Genomic DNA, 22,900 nt, shown 5'->3' with positions numbered 1-22,900 from the left:
GTAGGCTGCCATTCCAAGTTAGACTTGCTTTTAGTGTATCATTTACACTACCATCTATTATTCATTACCCGAGTTCATGAAGGGAGGCGCTGTTGTGAATTGCACACCAGCAAACTACTTGGTGAGCGTGGACTTTATAGTTCTAACCTGCGTAACTGTATTTAACATCAAGGAAGGCTTAGTTTGGTGTCTGATTCTCTTCTTCAAAAATGGGTTCGTTGCCTGAGGGTCGCAGTTGATGACATCTTGATATTAATATGTTTGCTGCTGCTACCAAGAGCTTCGTTAAGCAAGTTGGAGATGGAGGGAGATTAGTCCCTGTCCCAAGCCTCAGCGAAGCTGACAAGTACCAACCCCTGAGTCTGGTGGTGAAAAAGAAGCGGTGTTTTCTGTTTCCTAGATACAAATTCACATCCACTCCTTTCACCCTTAAAGATATTCTCCTGGGAGACCGAGAAATTTCAGCTGGTAAGTTTAAGTGTTCGAGAGTGACTCATGATGGGGCTATATCATTAATAACCTAGCAGGGGTTGTATGGATTAATTATATTAACAATACACATTTTAAGAATAAAATCAATTTTTATGTGGTAGTAATATCATTCAGGTGAACAATGCTTAAATTTTTATAGTTTCAGGTTGCTTATTGCTTAATTTTAAAATCAATTATAAGTTGTTTTTAACTAAGTGGGCTTAGAAAAATGATGTGTCTTGACCTGTAAAATATAGGATATTATTGGGTCTTACCCATTTACATGATCAAATAAATGAAAGTAATTTAAATTATTTTACAGTTTACTGCAATAGGTAAACTCAGTTTTTTAGAAACGTGGGCACTAGAAGATTGAACTTGAATTTTCCTGCTTATAAACATACACTTTAACAACTGAACCATCTCCCAACCCTGGAATGAATTCTTTAAACTAGATTATAAAACAGACATGATAGTTAGTCATTGGCTATGGATATTTGTCTTTCTTTCAACTACTCAATAGATCTTTATTGATGTATATGTATTCTGTTGTATGAACAGGGAATTTGAGTTCCTGTTAAGTATTCTATTATTTCTTTTTGTAGCAAAATTGCCTAAAAAGCTACTTTCCATATAATTTGAAATGCTGCTTAATCAATATTTTGACCAAAGAATTTTTCAGTCATGTTAACATGATAATACCTAAAGTCTATATAAGACGAATTTGAGACGTTTAAAAGATATTAAGTTTCTTCTCCAAAGGAATTTCATCTTATCAGTTACTGAATTATGAAGATGAGTCAGATGTTTCCCTCTATGGAAGGCGAAGCAACCATATTGTGAATGATGTGGGGATCAATGTCACTGGATCTGATTCCATCGCAGTCAAAGCTTCGTTTGGTGTCGTGACCAAACATGAGGTGGAAGTTTCGACATTACTCAAGGAGATTACTGCTCGGTCAGTACAACGGTCCTGCTACACAGCAGTGTTCTCCTTAGATGGTTTGACTGTATCCCCTCCACTGCAAAGAAGGCTTAAGACGTTTGGGTTCTGTTTTACAAGTTAATTGATATATATATATATATATATATATATATATATATAATTCATTTGGAAGACTACATGTTAGCAGCTAGTTACTACCTCTACCCAATCAAAATCTATTTGATAAATATTTTCACTTGTTTCATTAAAAAAAAAAGTGAATTCAACTCCATCTTGGGCAAATTATTGAGAATCTGTCTCAAACTAGAATCAAAATCACTGGGTGGCAGGGAGGTGGCTCAGTGATAGAGTGCTTGCCCAGCGTGCACAAGGCTCTGGGTTCAGTCCCTGGTCCTAGAAAACTAAACAAGTCGTGCCTCTACTCTATAGAGCAAGAAAAACAACTTGAAGAGAGAGGCAAATTATTTCTATTTTCTGATTTTCATTATGCCTACCTCAGATTCACACACGTCATTAAGATGGGCCCTAAATAACACATAAAGGAACCTTCAGTTCTGAATGATCACATAGTAGAGCATCCTAGGCACATGTCTTTTTTTATTCTAGAAAAATTAACTTTGACCACAGTTTGATCCGCCAATCAAGGAGCAGCAGGAAGGCGGTGCTGTGCGTGGTCATGGAGAGCATCCGAACCACGCGCCAGTGCTCTCTGTCAGTGCACGCTGGGATTCGCGGGGAAGCCATGCGGGTAAGATACACTCAGGGCTTCACTAACAACACAGTTACTATGGAGTTTAAAAAAAAATTACTCATCAAAGGCAGAAAAAAAAAAAAGAGAGCCTCAGTTTTGTAGAACTTCAGTCTGGAGTGGCTGTGCTTCGGAATAAGAAAACCAACCAAAACCACTTGGGTTCTAACTGTGTGTACTACAGTACAAACAATGTATGTACTGGAGTCTCTCCAATTAACTACTACCTCAGTGTTATAGTAACCACATAAAGTAAGTCCTGATGTCATATGCTTTGATTTTATATATTTATTTATTTATTTATTTATTTATTTATTTATTTATTTATTGTTTTTTGAGAAAGGGTTTCTCTGTGTAGCCCTAGGCTATCCTGGAACTTGCTCTGTAGATCAGGCTGGCCTCGAACTCAGAAATTCGCCTGCCTCTGCCTCCCAAGTGCTGGGATTAAAGGCATGTACACCACATTACTCCAGTTTTTATTTCATTTTTAAGAAAATCTATTCATACTGAATTTTCAAAAGTTGAGGTTTTAGCTAATTCTTTTTGCACTTATTTATTTAGTGCTGTGTGTGTGTGTGTGTAAGTGTGCAGATGCCACAGTGTGCATGTTGAAGTCAAAGGACAAATTGTGGGACTCAGTTTTCTCCTTCCACTTGTGTATCACAGTGAGCAAAAACAGGTGGTCCAGAACTGTGGCGAGCGTCTTTCTCTACTGAGCCATCTCAGCAGCCCTGGATCTATATTTATATTAACATCGTTTTTCTAATTGTTATCAATAACCATATAGGCTTCATTTTGTGTTAAATCCCCTTAGAAGTCATTAACTGGAAATGGAGAGATAGGAGATAGCTAGAAAGTTAAGAGAACTTGGTGCTTTTTCTAGGGGACCCAGATTTGGTTTCTAGCATCTGCATGGTGGTGCGTAATTGGCTGTAACTGCAGTTCCAGGCGTTCTGATGCCCTCTTTTGGCCTCGGCAGGCACTGCACATACATGGTGCATCTACTGCATGCATGCGCACACTCACACACACACGTATAACCAAAATAAATCAATCTTTAGAAAATCAAAAACAGAAAATTATTTATATTATTCATCCTTACCAACCTGTGATACCTAGTAATTATTTGATAGGATTAAAGTCATCTGTTAGGTGACAGTCAAGAAAATGAAATTATGCTCTCTGTAGGAAAACAGATGGAACTGAAAGTTTTCAGTGGAATAAGCCAGAGTCAGACAAATACTGCATATTTTCCCTCGTATGTAGAATTGAGCTTTAAAGGTGTGTGTGCATGTGTGTGTGTGTTTATGTGTGTACATCATGGGTTTATGTGCAGGTCATGAAAACCATGAAAGGGGAGGAAGAGATTGTGGGGCAGAGAGAAGGTAACAGGGTAACTGTGATGTGAAAGTAGCAGGGAGGGTGACTGGGGGAAGGGTGGAAAGCAGAGGGTGGTGACAGAGGACACATTAGAACAACGGATGTGGCACACACAATCATTATGAACCCCACAAGCTGGTATGCCTTTTACACTTTTAAAGTGGGATGTGGAATGTCTCTGCCTGTACAGTGCTTGCTGTGCAAGCATGAGGGTCTGAGTTTGACCCCAGCAACCACATGAAAGCCATGTGTTGCACTGTGGCCTGTGATTCCAGCCTGAAGGAAACGGCAGAAAGAGGAAAATCCCTGGGACTTGTTGGCCTGCTGATAGCCTTGCCTAGTCAGTGAGCTCCATGCTGGGTGAGAGACTAGCTCAAAAATAAATAAATAAATAAATAAATAAATAAATAAATAACAAATAATGGAGAGTGATAGAGGAAAACCCCTAAGGCTGACCTCTGGCTTCCACATGCATGTGTTCATGTACCCATGCATGTGCATGCACACACACATGCACACACACATGCACATACACATGCACACACACATGCACATACACCCTGAAAAGAAAGAAAAGAGAAAGAACTCATCTCAGAAGTTGGGAATAGACTGTTGTCAGCAGGGGCTCAATTCATGGGAACAATGTTATTGTTGGACAGGACAGGAAATTTTAGTTCTGGTGGCCCGAGGCACAGCATAATGAATACAATTAACAATGTATTATAGTTCTCAAAATGGTTAGGGGAAAGGTGATATGTTTTGTGATGTGGTGGGAGGGAGTGCCTTAGCAGACCCATGCTGTGGCATCCCCCGTCCAGGTACCAACCACAAGACTGGTGTAGTATAAAATAAAGTTTATTTGGGGGCATGAGAAGGAGAGTGAGAAGGGAGTGTGGGAAAGAATGGGGACAGAGAGAGAAAGAACGGAAGAGAGCAACAGCTGAAACACATGGACGGGGTAGGGGGAGAGGATAGGGAGGGAGGGGAAAGGAGAGAGGGAGGGAGAGAGAGAGGGAGAGAAAGAGAGAGAGAAAGAGAGAGAGAGAGAGAGAGAGAGAGAGAGAGAGAGAGAGAGAGAGCGAGCTTGAGTATGCCTGTGAGCACAAACAGCCCTTTTATAGCAAGCCAGGCTCATACCTGGATGTTGCTAGGTAACTGTTGGGCGGAGCCTAGAAAAAAATGCTAGCAAAAGCAATGTTTCATGATAACGCAGCAGTGAAAGTTTAAGGCAGTGGATTAATGCATCCCTTTAATTAATTAGTGTTTACAATATGGTGTGTTGATAATTCACAAAACAACCGTTTGTTATAATAACAGACTAGGGCCCTCAATGTCTAGAGAGCTTGCTGCTCAAACCTGGTGACTTGAGTTCAATCCCCAGGACCCATGATAGAAAGAGAAGACTGATTCCGTAAAGTCGTCTCCTGATCTCTGTGCATACAGCACCCCACGCATATTACATCTTAAAAAATACAGGACCAAACGGTTGGTCATCTTTTCAGTCCTCTCCAGTTGTAATTTAGCATATAACATATGATCTATGTAAGATGACCAAGACGTCTCTAAAACACTAAATTCCTTCTCATAAAAATCTCTCAATTGTACCCATCACTTCATTGTGAGGGTTCTGTTCAGAATCTATATTCAGATATCTCCAACTTCTCATCAGCACTGGTCATTTAAGGGGCACACGCTGAAACGTTTACTTGATGGTAGCCATTCTGGTGACTTGGAAAACTGGTGACGGCTGTGGGGCTTCTGATGGGTGAGGCCGAAAGAGACGGGTTTCCTGCAGAACACTCTAGGGAGACTAATCACTGGCTTCAGTCCTGATGTGAGGGAGCGGAAAGGTCCCTAGCATAGACCATGCTTGGGTCTCCATGACAACACTTAATGGAGGCAGGGAAGCTCTTGGGTAGGTAGCTATGGTTTGGTTTAGGTGGGATTATGGGACGTTTATTTCTCCAAAAAGCTACCCTGCCCTCCTATGCTCTGTAATGATATTATTTTGTCTGTTTGTTTACTGCAGTTTCATTTTATGGATGAACAGAATCCCAAGGGAAGGGAAAAGGCTATTGTTTTCCCAGCGCACACAACTATAGCTTTCAGTGTTTTTGAGCTCTTCATCTACCTGGACGGTGCCTTCGGTGAGTAACAGATACACCTAAAAGCTCAAGCGATTGTATTTTGAAGGAGAATGTAATAGGAATAAATCTTGCTCCTCTTCCTCCCAGCCTCCCTTCCTCCAATCCCCCCTCCCTTCTTTCTTTCTCCCCTCTCATTTTGTGATTATGGAAGCAGGCTGGATATACTTAGCATGGTCGGTCTTACCTTAGGGTGAGGCAGCTGGGAAAACGTGCCCCTCCCACTTTCCCAGGACCTCCCTTGTGCTTCCTGGGGAAGACTCCATACTGCCCCCCTCACAGTTATAGACTGGGAATGAAACAAGGTCCACTGACAAAATGCACCTTAGCTTGTGGGAAGGGTAATAAATGACGTCTAATAGATAGCTTGTGGAAGTGGCAAATAAGAAATCTGAAGGCAGTAAGCTGCTTTAAGTGTCTAGTGCCCAAACAGCTGGTATTAATAAATTTTCACATGTTTAGACACGACTTCCTAGCTGCACACTCCCTTACAAATAACAATAAAAATCCACTTTAGAATGTGTGTGTGTGTGTGTGTGTGTGTGTGTGTGTGTGTGTGTGTGTGCATGGTAGCTCAGTGTAGCCCGCTTTAGCTTTCTATATTTCACAGGACTTTAAAGTTAGTTAACTGCCTGCCAGAACAATACCAGATATAGCCTCAAAAGGACCAGGCAAAAGAGTCTCCTGTCTATCTATGGGAATTTACATTTGTAGACCTTCTTTTGTTAACTTCTGTCTGTTGTTCTGGAGAAGAGGATTAGGAAGTCTAGAAAGGAAACTAGATTCTAAGTAAACGCAACCCTGAACCCTGTAACTGCTGGATTTTGCAGATCCATTGACTGTAGGCAGGAGTATGAAATGGCATTCATCAAAATGGAATCTTGTCCATGAGCACATTTTTTTGGCCATATTTCCATTTCCAGGAAATATTGCTGTAGTTATACTGAGACATACGTGCAGTGATCAAGGAACAGGTTCTTTAGTTCCTAGTAACAAAATATTGGAAACATGCTGAGAAGACCCGTGAGCACAGCAGAGGGGACCAAACCGTGACGCATGGGTACCTCTGGGCATGCAATGATCTCTAAGAGATGTTTTAAAGAGCTGTGTGTGCTATGTTTCTGGAAACATGCATAAGCCTGCACACCAGACCTCCTAAGCATACACAAGGCAGGGTACAGGGTGGGTAGAAACATGTCACTGTGTGGTTTTAATCTCTGAATTTTGTACTTGTAAATATATCTTCTCCTCAAATGTGTAGTTTAAGCTTTATTTTAAAAAAAATCTCCTTGAACTGCAGGCTTGAGAATTCATATCAGCTATGAAATACTCATTAAAATGTAGTTAAGTCCTAATAACATCTTCTCAAATTCGTTTGTAGACATTTGTGTCACATCAGTGTCAAAAGGAGGATTTGAAAGGGAAGAAACGACAACCTTTGCCATGTTCTACAGATTGAGAAATATACTCTTCGAAAGAAGTACGTCTGCACATTTCATGATGTCTTGGTTTATAATAGCTGAGTATATTCCACCGTGTAGATGTGCCACATTTTCTCTATTCAGTCGAGGGACATCCAGGGTGTTTCTAGCTTCTTTATTCTATTATGAATAAAGCTCTATGAACATAGTTGAGCAAGTGTCCCTACAGAATGGCTGGACATCTTTTGAGTACCTGCCTAGGAGCAGTACAGCTGGGTCCTGGGTAGAACTATTCCCATGTTTCTGAGGAACCACCAAATTGATTTCCAGAGCAGTTGTTCAAGTTAGAATTCCCACTCTTCCCACCCCACATCCTCACCAGCATGTGCAGTCACTTGAGTTTTTAATCTTAGCCATTCTGATGGGTGTAAGATGGGATCTCAGAGTCCTTTCTACCTGGAGGAGGGAGGGAGGGCTGTGATTGGGATGTAAAGTGAATAAAAATTAAATTCTTAGAGAGAGAGAGAGAGAGAGAGAGAGAGAGAGAGAGAGAGAGAGAGAGAGAGAGAGAGAGAGAGAGAGAGAGAGAGAGACTGCTGAAGGGTGTTTGGGAATGCATTCTTCCTCCTGTATCTACGTGTGTGGCTACCTACGCAGTAACCAGTCTGAAAACATGTTTAGAGCCCGGTTGATTCCTGACGGATGGTTTAGGTTGACACCTTTATAAACAGTTTGGGGTGCAGAGTTATTTGGTCTTCTAACACATTTCTGCTTTCTGTTTTGCAGACAGGAGAGTGATGGACGCCATCTCTCGTTCCCAGCTTTACCTGGACGACCTCTTTTCTGATTTCTACGACAAACCCCTCAGCATGACTGACATTTCCCTCAAGGAGGGGACTCACATCCGAGTGAACTTACTAAACCACAACATTCCTAAAGGGCCCTGCATCCTCTGCGGAATGGGGAACTTGAAAAGGGAGACGGTCTACGGCTGTTTCCAGTGTTCCGTGGACGGCGTGAAGTACGTGCGTCTTCACGCAGTCCCTTGCTTTGATATCTGGCACAAGAGAATGAAATAAAAGGAAGAAGGAATATGCTTTGTGCGCGTTTTATGTGCTACTGTGCCACACACACGCCTTCCTTACATTCTTTAGGTTTGCTTGGTTTTTTTTGTTTTTGTTTTTGTTTTTTTTTTTTTAGCAGGAGGCGCTGGGAGCGATGGCGCGTGTCTACTATGTTCTAGCTCCTGCCGAGGCTGAGTCCAGGGGTTTGGGGCTGAAGTGCACTATGCCAATCGGGTGTCTACACTAATTTCGATGTGGTGACCTCCAGGTGCTGAGGTCCATGGCCTTGGTGGGGACAGAATGGTGTGGTTCCTGCCCTTGGGACAGGGCCTGCAGGCGTGGGCCTCCAGGAGGATCCATGGCTGCTGTGGGCATGGGGGGGCTGTTGTATAATATCGTAAATATTTTCACCTTCCTCCAAGGACTGTCCTGTTAACGTTAATGACTCCATGACAATATGAGACAGCATGAGTTCAGGAGGTGAAGACATTTTGCTAATGTCTCAGCAAAATGGTAAAGTCTGGGACCTTCAGCCTCCCTTAAGTCTGTGAAAAAGAACTCTAAAACTATGGGCTCAAAAATATATAATTTCTCAACTATGCAAAAAAATAAGGATATAATAAGAATTTTATGAGGGGGCTTCACGAATCTAAAGGAACAAAGGCAGCTGCATTAATGAACCAACTTGTCAGAAAGATATAAAGGCAGGCAGATTCCTGAGTTCAAGGTCAGCCTGGGACACTGGGAGTCCAGACACAGGTGTAGTAGAGTTGATAATTCAGGGTGGGGTCCCACCCGGGTGGGGTCCCACACAACTAGCCTTAACAGAAGCAGGCAGATCTCTGAGTTCGTTTGCAATGTTAAGAGAAAGTGTGTGCTTGCTGTCTCCTAAAAATTAAAGGACTGGGTTCACAGGATACCGATTCATAGGATAATCAAAAGGGAACCTGGAATAAAGAACTGAATTGATACGTAAATAAAAAACCTGGGCTTTTGGTCTGCAGGAGATGAGCTTGCCACAAGCAATAGCAGTTCTTTTGTCTCTAGCAAGAGCTGAGCCCTCTGGAGGTCTCTGGAGAGTAAAAACAGCCCTTCAAGAATGTCTTCTAAACTACTCAGAGAGCTGACACAGCTCTTTCAGAATGTTTTCTAGCAGCTATTCAGAGAAGACTGTCGGGAGTGAACATAGCTCTTTTATAGGGTTTTTTTTTTTCTTTCTTTTTTTTTCTGGCTTTCTGATTTTGGTCAGAAAACTCAAGAATTACTTTTAGAACTTTTCTAACGATTTCTGGCTTGGTCGAAAGATCCAAGAATTTTTTATAGCAGTTTTTCTCCCAAACACCCCCTGACAAGAACCTGGACCTAGCCAAGGCTGGTCCTTAGCATCCCAGGAGCAGGGGACCAGGAGGTTGCCTGAGGAGGGGTGAACTGGCCCAGGTAGGGGTGGGGTAGAAGCAGGAAGCCCTTTAAGTAACATTTTCCACCCATGAGGTGATGATGATATTGTCAGTCTTCCTTGTGGATTTTATGAGCTATAACACTGCTTATACAAAACAAAGCTTAATTACAAAATTCAAAGACAAGCACTCTTTCACAAATCTGTTCATTTCTTCCTAACCACTTGGGAATCATTGTATCTTTTTTTGTTTATTTGTTTGTTTGGTTTTGTTTTTTGTTTTTGTTTTTGTTTTGTTTTTTTTTTTTTTTCGAGACAGGTTTCTCTGTGTAGCCCTGGCTGTCCTGGAACTCACTCTATAGACCAGGCTGGCCTGGAACTCAGAAATTCTCCTACCTCTGCCTCCAAAGTGCTGGGATTAAAGGCGTGCACCACCACGCCAGGATTTATTGTATCATTTTAAGTAGCATTTTTATATAATTCATATTTGTTCTAAATAGAAGTTTTATGTTTAATCACTTTTTAATTTAACAGTTAAAATTGACAAATGGGCACCAAATGGTTTACTTTAGTGCCCTAGGTTTGGTAAGAGGAGAAAAAAATGTGTTAATAATTTAATATATTCCTAAATGTTTAATTGTGGTATCAGATGAAAAACACCAAGCTCAGTGTGGGGCTCTGAGCACCTCTAACAGTGTGACTGGCAGTGGTAGTGGGTGGCCGTTCTGTCTAGTAAGTTTGCTTTGTAAAATGGGTGCTGTCACTTTAAAGTTAAGGGAAACAGGAGAGGGCTTTGTCTTTGGAAATGTTTAGTGGATTTAATATATTTTGTTCTCAGTTTTTCCAGGCTGGGGAAGTAGGATCTTGGTATGTTATCAAAGTTGTTTTTAAAATCTGGGGCTAAAGGGACTCACCTGCCTGAACCCCAGGACCAGGGTACATGCCACTATGTGTTTTTCAAATAAGTTTTTGTTTGTTCTTTAGACTTATTTAGTTTATTTCTATATGAGAAACTGTCACTCTCTTCAGACACACCAGAAGAGGGCATCAGATCCCATTACAGATGGTTGTGAGTCACCATGTGGTTGTTGGGAATTGAAATCAGGACCTCTGGCAGAGCAGTCAGTGCTCTTAATCACTGAGCCCCAGTCCTTCAAATATGTTTTTATCTACTCTCTAAGGCCATCTGAAATTTTCATATACTGTCAACTAATTTATTATCTTTTATTAAAATAATTGTAAAAATGTTTTTAAATTCTAGTTTCAAAATGAGTAACAGCATTCAGTCTAAGGCATAGAGCAATCTTGTAAATACAGAACACAGCACTTGTCATGTATGTAGAATGGGTAGTGACATATTTAAATTATTTAAAAGATAAGTTTTCAGGTATAGGTATTCATTTACTGTAATATGTATTTTTTTCTTTTAAATACAGTCTCACAAAGTCCAGGCTGGTCCTGAACTCCCTACATCTGCTCACAGGGAGGGTGAGCTCAATGCCTCACTGTCCTGCATCTACCTGGGTTTGGGGATTACAGGTGTTGTGTGTCACCACTCCCAGACTGTATGGTACTAGGATTGAATTAGGGTTTTCAAGCATGTTATGTGAATGCTATAACTGAGCTACCACCTCTCCAACTGATGCACAGTTAACTCTTAAAAACAAGTTTAGAAATACTTTGTATAAGCTGCCTGTGATGGTTTGTGTATGCTTGGGCCAGGGAATGGCATTTTTAGGAGGTGTGGTCTTGTTTGAGTAGGTGTGTCGCAGTGGGCAGGGCTATAATACCCTAGTCCTAGCTGCCTGGAAGTTAGTCTTCCACTAGCAGCCTTCAGATGAAGATGTAGAACTCTAAGCTCTGTCTGCACCATGCCTGCCTGGATGCTGCCATGTTCCCACCTTGATGATAATGGATGGAATCTTTGAACCTATAAGCCAGCTCCAATTAAATGTTGTGCATATAAGAGTTGCCTTGGTCATGGTGTCTGTTCACAGCAGTAAAACCCTAAGACACTGGGTAAAGTAGTACATGCCTGTAATCCTAGTATGCAAGAAGCTGAGACAGGGGTATTGAGTTTGACACCAGGCTGGGCTCACAGTGAGTCAGGTGAGCTTGGGCTGTACAGCAAGGCCCTGTGATAAAAATAAGTGCCTTGTAGGAGAGATGGTGGGTTAGAAAGGACACTCAGATATTCACTTCTACACTCCATGCCGTGTCTGAGGGAATAACTGGCAGAAGACTCAGTGATTAAGAAAGGGTTAGAAAGTTAAGAAAAGGCAGGAAAGGTGGTGTCTGCATATGGTGGTGCACACCTTTAATTCCAGCACTCGAGAGGCAGAGTCAAACAGACCTGTGAGTTTAAGGCCAGTCTGGTTTTCAGAGCAAGTTCCAGGACAGCCAGGGCTAAATAAATAAACGTTGTTATATCCACCTTTGGGTAGCTCACAGTGGCTTGTAACTCCAGCTCTAGAAAGTCATAACCTCTGGCCTCCAAAGACACCATTATTCGTGAGTGTGTGTGTGTGTGTTCGTGTGTGTGTGTGTGTGTGTACGTGTGTGTGTGTATGTGTGCACATGTGTGTGTCACACACATAATAAAATAAATATTTTTTAAAAAAGTTATATAGTAGACAGGAAGGAAGATAGAAGAGGAATAACACATTTATTTATAATAATGCTTGAAGAAGCATAGTCTGTGTAGGTGATGAGGTTTGGTTTGGCCAAACTCCCAAGGCCAGAAGCTTGCACCAAAAGAGTGTGAAATTCACACTGTGCTGAAATTCTTCATGATTCAGGTATACACAACTGACATCTTCCTGCATGAACTCCAAAGGCAGATTCTATGCTGATATTTTTCATACCCTACTGTCTATAACATCACGAAATGCATAAATCAAAGAGACATAAGTTCCTGGTCTCTGAGTAGTTTTAGATACAGGCATCATAAGGGCTATAATATTGGATCGTTACATACTTATACTTGCTGTTAACATTGGGGTTGGGCAGCACCCATTCTGCATGTTAACGTGTGTATTCATCTATCTCCTGAAGGAGGAATGCCAGCCACTGGGATCCAGCCCATTCCCTGGTGCTCCAATCTATGGTCACAGAAAAACAAAACAAAACAAAACAACAGGAAACACAATCACACCTACTCAAGAGTCAGATTTGCAAAACAGCTTCATATTAATACACCAAAATTATGTTTATTGAAGGAACAAATATCTTCTCACAAGGGAAAACAGGTATAACCACAACATAGAGAACAGTGGTATATTTTTTAAAGCAAAGTATGTGAGTTACTAACAAACAGAGAAGTAATTATATTTATAGCTCATCATGTTGGTGCACATTATATTCCTTAGGAGAAATGAAGCCGTCTCCATTGTGGTCATTTTTCTTAAAGATATCTTCCAAAACTGCCTTCTGATATGACTTGTCACGGGGGTTTGCATCTTTTTCAAAGTCCTTCTGTAAGTAAAGCTCTATCTAGAGGCCAGAACACAACATTGTTAATAAAAACACACCACAAATGATGTCCAATAACTCTAAGAAATGATTACAGTAATGAATAAGCATAGTAAATGATACAAACATTTTAGATAATTGATCTAATTGTTTATGGGGCAAGGACACTCAAGGACCATGGTTCACAGAGGGATATCAGAGGACAACTTGTGGGAACTGGTTCTCTCTTTCTACCATGTGGGGGTACCAGGGACTGAACTCAGATCATCAGGCTTGGAGCAAGAGCTATATTCACTAAAAAAATGAGCTGGAGAGATGGCTCAGCGGTTAAGAGCACTGATTGCTCTTCCAGAGGCCCTGAGTTCAATTCCCAGCAACCATATGGTAGCTCACAACCATCTGTATTAAGATCTGATGCCCTCTTCTGGTGTGTCTAAAGACAGAGATGTACTCACAAAAAATAAATAAATACCCCTTAAAAAAAGAAAAAAGGAAAAAGAAATCTTGGCAGCCCATAACCATTTTAAAAAGATATTTCAAGGTTTGGAAATACTTTAGAAACAGGGTCTCTCTACAAAGGCTTGGCTGTCCTGGAACTCACTATGTAGCCCTGGCTGTCCTGGAACTCATTATGTAGACCAGGTTGGCCTCAAACTCACAGAGATCTGTTTGCTTCTGCCTCCCAAATACTGGTATTAAAGGCATGTGCCAACATGTTTGGCTTGGGATTTTGTTGTTGTTTTGCTTTTAATTTTTGAAGAGAACATTGTTATTCAAATTAGCTGTCCTTGGGGCTATAGATTGGTGGTATTAGCCACACTTAATTTCCACCATAGTCTCTGCTTCAGTTCCTACCTTGTGTTTCCTGCCCTGGCTTCCCTCAATGGACTGCGACCCAGGCTATGTAAGCCAGGTAAGGCCCTTATCCCCAAGTTGCTTTTGGTTGTGGTCTTTATTGCAGCAGTAGAAAGCAGAGTAAGACACCTGGCAAACATGCCTCTCCCCCGTGGGCTGACTGGGGAGCCGCAAGGATGTTTTATGACCCACTAAGCTCCTAGAGGAGGAGCTGGAGTTGAGTGGAAAGAAGGCTGGAGAGGGAAATGAAGATGAAGTAAGTGACTGGAGATACAGCTTAGGGGCCCAGTGCATGTGTAGCATGCATGAAGTTCTAGGTCCAGTCCCCAGGTAAAATAATACAGAGAAAAGGCAAAGGCTTATTAAATAGGGCTGGCGGCTTCTTCCTGTAATTCCAACACTTGGGAGCAGCAGGAGGATTTCCACAAGTTCAAGACCAACCTATACAACATCATAAGTTCCAGGGCAGCTTGGGGCTAGAGTGAGGCCTTATCTCAACCCCACAGTCAGAAAAAGGACTGACATTATATTTAAAATCAGGACACTACCTGCCTCTTCTAGCCTATGTAGGCGGTAGTTATACACTTTTAACTACCTCTAAACAAAGGAGGCAGCGGCTGAGTTGAACATAGACTGTGGAACGAGATGAGGCATTCGGCTTCCCAGAAACACTCATGATGGTAATTCTCAGAAAGGCTCAGAGTGGCCAAGGCTCAGGGCCAGAGCAGACCGCCTGGGGCGCGATGCTGGTTTTGTAACGGCAGCTACACGGCTCTTGAGTAGCTTTCTCTCTATGATAGCGATGATAGAGGAGAGTCTGTCATGTGAACTGTCCTGGAGATAGATTCAGGGACGTATGTGCTTAAAATGGTACCTGGGACTAAGAAAGTGTGAAGAATGGGTATCATCATTGCAGATTGTTCATCTATAGGGGATGGCGAGCAACTTGTAGCTCATGCTTACCGACTTCTTAGCCCATCCGGTTCAGATCCTTGCTAGCTCCTAATCTCATTTATGTCCCAGTCCAGAAGTGACATGTTTATACAGTACTGTCGGAAAGAGGTCTGTACCCTAGTGTTCATGCTGGAAGAGCCATGGATAGCTTGGGATTATTCTTATCTGATTGAATGATTGACTCATTGACCTGGCAGTACTGGTAATTGAGCCCAGAGCTCATGGATAGTCAGGCAAGCAGTCTCTGTAGCCCAGGCCGTCTTTCAAGGTGTTTGTTATTCCTTATGTCAAGTTTGGGAGTAACCGAAGCTATAGGCCTGCCTCATTAAAGTTAACATTATGACTTTAATGACCTTCCTACATACAGAAAAATGGAAAAGGATATTCTTTTTTCTCAGATTTTTGAGTTTCCAGCAAACAACTCGATAGACTAAAGCAATCAGAGCCAATATTGGAGAAAAACTAAAAGGCATCTCAACACAAACCCTGATACTGGTGAAAAGTAAGAACGTCTTCAACACAGTCTGAGTTTTAATTAAAAAATCAAACTGCACACAGCAAGTTTGAATTACCTCAGCTTTGGAGAGTTGCCGGTCGTTATCCATGTCTATTTGCTTAAATGTTTCAATGCTCCTCGGTCCTTTGGTCACAGCATAAAGTTCAATCTCAAACATCAGAGTTGCATTGGGCGGAATCTTACCTTCTGCTAAGGGTTTAAATTTTAACAGTTTGAGCTATATGAAAGTAGCTTTCAGGTACATACTCCATGGCCGCATTATAGCAGGGTTATAGACCTTAGAACTGCTTTCAAAACGTTAAACTTTTTAACATCCAAAAAGAAAGAGAGAGAGAGAGAGAGAGAGAGAAGAAAAAAATGAAAGAAAAGAAAAAGGAGAAAGAAAAAGAAAAAGGAGAAAGAAAAAGAAAGAGAAAGAGAAAAAGAAAAAGAAAAAGAAAAAGAAAAAGAAAAAGAAAAAGAAAAAGAAAAAGAAAAAGAAAAAGAAGAAAGACAGGGCAGGTCAATTTTATACCCTTTCCTCCCACATTTTATAAAAACATTTTGGAACTTTTTTTCCCACTATATTTTAAACCAAGTCAGTTCAAAGGCTCTTCTGGAGCAGACTAAGTTTCCTTAATAAGTTAAAATAAACCAAGATTTTATAAGTATATCTTGATCATCATGTAGCAGATATATGGTATAGAGAAGCAATGTATGAGCAGAAAACATTCCAAAGTTGGGCTGGTAAGAACTCAGTGGCACTTGCTGCCAAGCCTGATGACCTGAGTTCGCTACACCCTAGGAGAAGAGAACTGACTCCCACAAATTGTCCCCTGATTTTCACATACTCTCTAAGGTATATGCTTCACTCCGCATAAATAAATAAGTGTAATTAAGAAAAGGAGAGGGCTGGAGAGATGGCTCAGTGGTTAAGAGCACTGACTGCTCTTCAAGAGGTCATGGTGGCTCACAACCCTCTGTAATGGGATGCAACACCCTCTTCTGGTGTCTCTGAAGATGGCTACAATGTACTCATATAAATAATTTAAATAAATAAATCTAAAAAGAAGGAGGAGGAGAAGGAGGGAGAAGAAGAAGAAGAAGAAGAAGAAGAAGAAGAAGAAGAAGAAGAAGAAGAAGAAGAAGAAGAAGAAGAAGAAGAAGAAGAAGATCGGCCAAACGACTAACATTTTTTGAAAGTAGCTAAATTTGTCCATCAAAAGAAACAACAATTCCCTTAATAGTCAAGTAGATGATTCTTGCTAAATAGTACTTATACAGTACTTGCTAGTAATACTTACCTAGCCCATAAAGAAAAGGGTAGAAATTACAGCCCCAAGCAGTGCACTGTAATTTCCAAAATCAGAACACAGAAAAATCTACCCATCCTCATGTACCTCTCGTCACAGTCCTGATCTAATGTCCTACAAATTTACCTGGCTTTGAAGGACAGAGGAACTTTGACCATAATGAAGACAGACTAAAAACACAAATTCCTTTTGTTGTCCTGGTGCTGGTGTTGGAAGCAGGGTCTGGCAGACACGTGAGCTTCTACACCACTGAGCTACCCTGAAGCCCAAACTCAAACTTCCCAAGATAGAAGGCCACAGATGCGCAGGAAGCAGGAAGTTCCAAACAATTCTATTACACACACAGAAAATGTTGCTAATTAGTTTTTTTTCTACAAAAAAAAAAAAAAAAAAGATTGAAGCATACCAAGGAGAAAGATGTGCATTGCAGTGGAATTATCTGCATGTATAGAGGTAGATTGGAGAGATGGAGTTACTGTAAAGAGTATATACATACCACAGAGATGGTTAATCAAAGCACTAGAAAGCCACATGCACTTTAAGACATGCGGGGGTGTTCTGGGACATGAGCCAAGGACATTTCGCCAGAGGAAAAGCTTCTTCAAGCATCACCTAAAATGAAGTTATAACTGTTATGTTGTAATAACACCTTACATTAAGCTCATAGAGACCTGTAAAGAACAAGCCAGTCAACATGCTAGCATCCCTGCCCTTACCCCTAACTGAGGAGCATTTGGCAGCCGGTAGGAGGGGGAGTCAGTTTTAGGGCTTTTGGTCCCTGGTAGGCTGACCATATTCCAGTGGATAGCTCCACACCCATGAGTATATATATATGCACAACACAAATTGACTTGGTAGGTGATGTGTGTGTGTGATACGTGTATATGTGTGTGTTTGTGATGTGTGTGTGTGTGTGTGTGTGTGCGTGTGACACAAAGTTAGGAGGGGTAGAAAGTTGGAGAGTGAATCTGAGAGGAACTAGTGGGGAGGAGTGAGTGTGGATCTGATCAATATACATTGTGTGTGTGTATATATGAAACTCTCAATTAATAATAATATTTTTTAAAAAGCTTGCACAACCAAGCTTTTGCTAAATAGCTATGGTACATATACTACAACTTGTAAAACCATGGACTCTAAGCTGCTGTAACAATGGTAAAGCCAACAGGTAAGTAACTACAATTCTATGTACGTACTTTAGGCCTCAGTCTTCCTACAAGTAAAATAAAGGTGCTAGTGAGATGAACTGTTTTGATGTTTATTGAAGACTTCTCAAAGTCCTTAAGAACTGTCTATCTCCCTGCTGTAATGGTGGAGTTTGTGTTGACAGTTTAGGTAGCTGGGTAGACACACACACACACACACAGAGAGAGAGAGAGAGAGAGAGAGAGAGAGAGAGAGAGAGAGAGAGAGATATTATCAGCGTCACATATATGTATATATATGTATATACACATATATGTGTATGCATATATATATATATATATACATACACACACACACACACATACACACACAAACACATACACACACAGGGTATCAGGGTCCTATACATACACACACACTCAAACACACACACACACACACTCAAACACACACACACACACACACACAGGACATCAGGGTCCTAAACATACACACAGATACATGCACTCATGCACACACAGACACACAGGATATCAGGGCCACACACACACACACGATGAACAAATGATAATGCCATGCTTTTCTGTCCTCTTGATAGTGCAGTGCTGGATTAGAGTCAGGCCTTTGCCTGTGCTGGTTTCCTCCCAGTGCTATGAGCTTCTCTGATGAGAGCAAATGATTGGCAGAATCATTGAACAGGAAGCTGTAGATATCTGAAGCCATCTCTTTTATCATGTCACATCTAGGCATCTAGCAGTGGCAAGGGGGATCACCTCTTAAACACTCAGCCAACAGCTTCGAGGATGGTTTACCTCTACAGGATATGGGGATGTTGCCAAAATCACGCCTTAAGAACCTGACTGCTATTTACATATTAGCTATTTCAGTTAGGTGGAGTTGGCAAGAGCTTTACACAAGGTGAGCAGGCAAAGGTTCTTTGTGCCGCAGCAAAGGTCTCAGTGAAACCAGGAGGGTGCTGCTCATCACTGCAAGGGCGCCTACTTGCTCCCATAAACTTTCCTTGTGTGTGTGTGTGTTTCAGATTTGCTTTTGTGAAGATTAGTATACATTAGTATACATGCAAGTGGCAAACAACAGCAACCAAGAGTGAAACAATTCAACATTTCAGAGAAAAGCCATCTTATTAGTGCCCCTCCGGCTTCCTTTCCTGACAATGTCACCAGATAACTACATACCTTCCTACCCTAGTCTGTGTAGAAATAGGTGTCTGGGAAGCTCCCCCTTCACAATGAAAACACTTTGCAGACCACGAGTAGTGTCTGCTTTTCCCCTCATATAATCATCTGTCTGAAAGTCTGCATGGGTGCTCAGGAAATACTCAGCATAGGAATAGAGCACATAGCTTTATTAATCTATGTGATTTCACTTCATTCTTTTCACTGGTTACATACTAATTCACTATATGCATATCCCGTAGTTTAAATTTCCTACTGATACTCACTAGGTAGTCTCAAGTATTTTGATGCCAAAAAGTTGGCAATTATGGTAGTTAATCTCTGTTGTCAACTTGACTGGATTTGGAAAGAACAGAGAAGCCATTGTACACATCCATAAGGGATTTTGTGTTTAGATAAACTTAATTGAAGAGAGAAGACCTACCTACATGTCGACAGTACCTTTTGGCAGCAGTCTAGAGAAAAGGAATTCTGAAAAAGAAAAGTGTTTGCTTTTTGCCTGCTTGCCTTCATGTTGTTCTGGCTTCATTTACCCTTGCTGCTGTCACCATTCTTTGCTGACAGAGTCTGACAGTCTAACGTCCAACATGGACTGGAAGTCCAGGAGCTCTACAAAAATCCTCCAGATCTTGAGGGCTAGTGTGGGACAGCTGAGGCATCTAGCTTTGAAGACCAAGCAGCTTCCAGGTTCTCTCCATTGAGAAGGTAGCCATTGTTGGGCTACCCAGACCACTTCATATAAGCCAATCAAGGAACCTCCCCTTCTCTGTATCTATCTATCTATCTATCTATCTATCTATCTATCTATCTATCTATCTATCTATCTATCTATCCATCCATCCATCCATCCATCCATCCATCCATCCATCCATCTATCTATCTATCTATCTATCTATCTATCTATCTATAAATATATTCTACTGGTTCTCTTTCTCTTGAGAACCCTAACTAACACAGCAATAAATCTTCTCTTACGCTTTGGTGTATGGTCCTAAAATTCAAAATTATTAAGTCAGAAGATAGGGGTACAATTACTTCTGATAAAACTCTTGGTCAAATGACTTCCTTCCCCATCGATCATATAAGAAATGGATCATTTTCCCATGTCTCTGTCAGTATTCTTGTCCTTGCTAGTGGGATAAGCAAAAAATGATACCTTGTTTGTGTTCTAATTTTGCTCCAATTATGGATATAACTAAGCGTTCCATTAGAATTAAAGACAATTTGTGTCTTATTAATGAACTTAGCTTACTTCTAGGGCGATATCACCTGTCCACCAGTTAATCATATTTCCCCAACTTTCTGCAGGTTCACATATCTTCTTGCTCTAGGATCGATTTAAAAGTAGGCACAACTCTGAAACTTATTTTTTCTGCATCTGAAGGAGTCTCCTGAGATGGGGGAAGAACGACCCACCGCTCAGAGGTACCATCCTTCTATCCTGAAATTGTTCCTGACTCCCAAGTTTTATTAACTTAACCTGGCTGCTTACTAATGATCTTTACTGGAAACACATATGTAATAATAAAACCAAAAATGTCCAAGGGAGCTTATGGAATATACAGTCATCCTGAACACTGTGTCTATGCAGAGGATGAGAGTCTGGCTGGAGGTTGGTATTCCATGCTGTCTTGTTTTCTTTAGACATGAAACGAAGGGTATAGGGTGAATTAAATATAACAAGAATTTGTTAAACAAGTTTCTGTGGCGATTTCTTCTGTAACTTTTTAAAATTGACAAAATACACCTAATATAAAATTTACTTTTTTGTTGTTTTTTTTTTTGGTTGTTTGTTTGTTTTTCGAGACAGGGTTTCTCTGTATAGCCCTGGCTGTCCTGGAACTCACTTTGTAGACCAGGCTGGCCTCGAACTCAGAAATCTGCCTGCTTCTGCCTCCCAAGTGCTGGAATCAAAGGTGTGTGCCACCACCACCTAGCAAAATTTACTTTCTTGACTATTTTTAAATAAGTATAAAGTACAATTGTGTTACTGTGCAATCTACATCTAGAACTCTTATCTTGATCACTGAAACACTATGCTATTCAGCATCTCTCCTTTAGTCCCAGGTAACCACCCTCTGCTTTTGTGTCTGCTGGCTTGACTATTATAGATACTTCATATAATTGCAATCCTACAGTATTGATATTTTTTTGTGTCTGGCGTCTTTCACTTAGCGTAATAGTCTTTAAGGTTCATCTACACTGTAGCATGAGTCAGAATTTCACTCTTTTGAAAGCCTATGTAATATTTCACTGTGCGCCCTATACCCATTGTTTTATTTGCTCTCCCATCTCTGGACTCTTGGGTTTCTTCCACCTCTTGCTTCTTGTGGACTGTGCTGTTACTGTGAACACATAGATATACAAATATTCCTTTGAGACTTACTTCCATTTTTAAAGAATATACAGATTCGTTTTGATTTTTTTAATAAATGACTTATTTTTTTAAGCTACTAAAAGATACAGCAAAAAAAAAAATCTTACCATAGCCTTCTTTTCCATATGCAAACGAAGGAGGTATAATCACCTTTCTCTTTTCCCCAGGGCACATGTCCATCATAGCAATGTCCAGCCCCTTTATGACATGTCCGACACCAAGAACAAACCATTTGGGGTGGCCTTCATCTTGTGTCCGGCTATGAGAAACCATACTTGGTGTGTAAGTAAGACGATCTCATAAAGGGAACTTAAATACAGCTCAGGCACTTGTTGTTTAAGACTGGAATCTCTTTCCCCACATTGCACCCTTCAGAACTCTGTTCTTTTTGATTTGTTTGGATCAAACTTCCCCATAAAGTGGCAGAGCATATCCCTGGAAGACATTCCGATTTCTGATTTTTGCCGTCCTTACAAAAACTACTCAACGGTTCACTTTTTAAAATGGGTCTCCTGCCTCTAACTAGCTGGATGGCTTGAACAAAATGACTCATTTACCGTCTCTGGGTTTGTTCCCCAAACCAAAGGGGCATGCTGAGCCCTAAATTTCATTTTAAGAACAACTGAAACATAGCATCCTGTCAAAATTCTCTTCTACATAGGAAGAATAAATTTTCTTCTAAATTGGAAAGAATTGCTAGACTGGAAAGATAGGCTTGTCTTTGGAGGGAAACAGTACAGCTAAACAGACAGCATTCAGTCAGACCGGAGTAGGGAACAGAGAGAATGGATGTGATAACCAGAGTCTCTATTAGAAAATGACCCACAAAGTCCAGAAGGAAACCCGGTAGCTTCCTTATACACTCTGTTTGGAATCAGACTTCAGCTCTGGGTAAGGAGAAAGTGTGAATATCTTTTCAAGAAGCCTCTAGATTTAGTTTTCCGGGTCCCAAGGACAGTGGTGGTGGTCAGCACTCTGCCTGGGTCTGCAGTCAGTTTACTGTGCTTACAAATTATTTCTTTCAAATAATTAAAAACATTCATTTTTGTTTAGGGAATGTCTTCTAATCTAAATCGGCATGAAGGCTTAATTTACTGTTAAAAAACAAAACCAAAAAACCTTAAAACAAAACAACCAGTTAGGCTCTGGCTGCTGCTGGTGGTGGTAGTGGGCAAGATGTGGTCTATCAACTGAACTTGAACTGGACGGAGCATCTCCTACCTGCAGTAGAATTTGGAGCCGTCTTTAGCCAAGTAGCCATCGTAATGGGCATTTAGCAAGTCTCCTTTCCTGCTTGTTTTGGAGCAGTTTTCTGGACGGTGCAAAACTTCTATTTTCACTTCCTCAGTGCTTTCTTCTTTTGTTTGTCCCTGAGCATCGGAACAACCCCACAGGCTAAGGAAAACTGCTAGTCTGAATAGGAGATTCATGTTTCCCAAAGCAGCACTCCCAGACCTAGTGTAAGCCCCACAGAGTGTCAGCAGGCTGATCAGACTGAAGTGGGACGCGTGGCAGGCATTGT

The 22,900-nt window shown here is 41.0% G+C and overlaps 2 protein-coding genes across 4 annotated transcripts; one reads left to right on the top strand and one right to left on the bottom strand.

Annotated features, from left to right (window-relative positions):
• The first annotated feature begins 257 nt into the window (after positions 1–257).
• Pjvk (pejvakin) lies at positions 258–8,189 on the top strand. The gene is made up of 6 exons (XM_021156743.3): positions 258–468; positions 1,234–1,429; positions 2,024–2,165; positions 5,575–5,692; positions 7,071–7,169; positions 7,897–8,189. The coding sequence occupies exons 1-6, from the start codon at positions 258–260 to the stop codon at positions 8,187–8,189; spliced, it is 1,059 nt and encodes a 352-aa protein (XP_021012402.1).
• Positions 8,190–12,647: 4,458 nt separating this feature from the next.
• Fkbp7 (FKBP prolyl isomerase 7) lies at positions 12,648–22,897 on the bottom strand. 3 transcript variants are annotated; one of them, XM_029474199.2, is made up of 4 exons: positions 22,600–22,897; positions 21,486–21,637; positions 15,423–15,553; positions 12,652–13,062 (listed from the first exon to the last, which is right to left on the bottom strand). In XM_029474199.2, exons 1-4 carry the CDS (start codon positions 22,806–22,808, stop codon positions 12,901–12,903), a joined length of 654 nt encoding a protein of 217 aa, XP_029330059.1. In that variant the 5' UTR covers positions 22,809–22,897; the 3' UTR covers positions 12,652–12,900. The 3 variants fall into 3 exon arrangements, with proteins under 3 accessions (XP_085686742.1, XP_029330059.1, XP_021011798.1); XM_021156139.3 differs by having other exon boundaries at positions 12,658–13,062; positions 15,423–15,556; XM_085830616.1 differs by lacking the exons at positions 21,486–21,637; positions 22,600–22,897 and adding an exon at positions 17,156–17,256 and having other exon boundaries at positions 12,648–13,062; positions 15,423–15,556.
• Between the last annotated feature and the right edge of the window lie 3 nt (positions 22,898–22,900).

Source organism: Mus caroli, unplaced genomic scaffold (assembly GCF_978045245.1).
Source record: "Mus caroli unplaced genomic scaffold, Mus_caroli_1 scaffold_2, whole genome shotgun sequence".
NCBI lineage: Eukaryota > Metazoa > Chordata > Mammalia > Rodentia > Muridae > Mus > Mus caroli.
Note: the sequence above shows the minus strand (reverse complement) of the source record. Positions and strands in the feature narration are given on the sequence as shown.

Bases quoted from the DNA above. Each gene is read 5' to 3' on its own strand.
- Fkbp7 (XM_021156139.3), bottom strand. From the start codon at position 22,808: ATGAATCTCCTATTCAGACTAGCAGTTTTCCTTAGCCTGTGGGGTTGT. The intron at 21,638-22,599 runs GTAGGAGATGCT...GGTTTCTCATAG, and splicing joins GGCTCCAAATTCTACTGCAG to CCGGACACAAGATGAAGGCC. The intron at 15,557-21,485 runs GTAAGATTTTTT...TTAAACCCTTAG, and splicing joins ATATGGAAAAGAAGGCTATG to CAGAAGGTAAGATTCCGCCC.
- Pjvk (XM_021156743.3), top strand. From the start codon at position 258: ATGTTTGCTGCTGCTACCAAGAGCTTCGTTAAGCAAGTTGGAGATGGA. The intron at 1,430-2,023 runs GTCAGTACAACG...TTTTTATTCTAG, and splicing joins CTCAAGGAGATTACTGCTCG to AAAAATTAACTTTGACCACA. The intron at 7,170-7,896 runs GTACGTCTGCAC...TCTGTTTTGCAG, and splicing joins AAATATACTCTTCGAAAGAA to ACAGGAGAGTGATGGACGCC.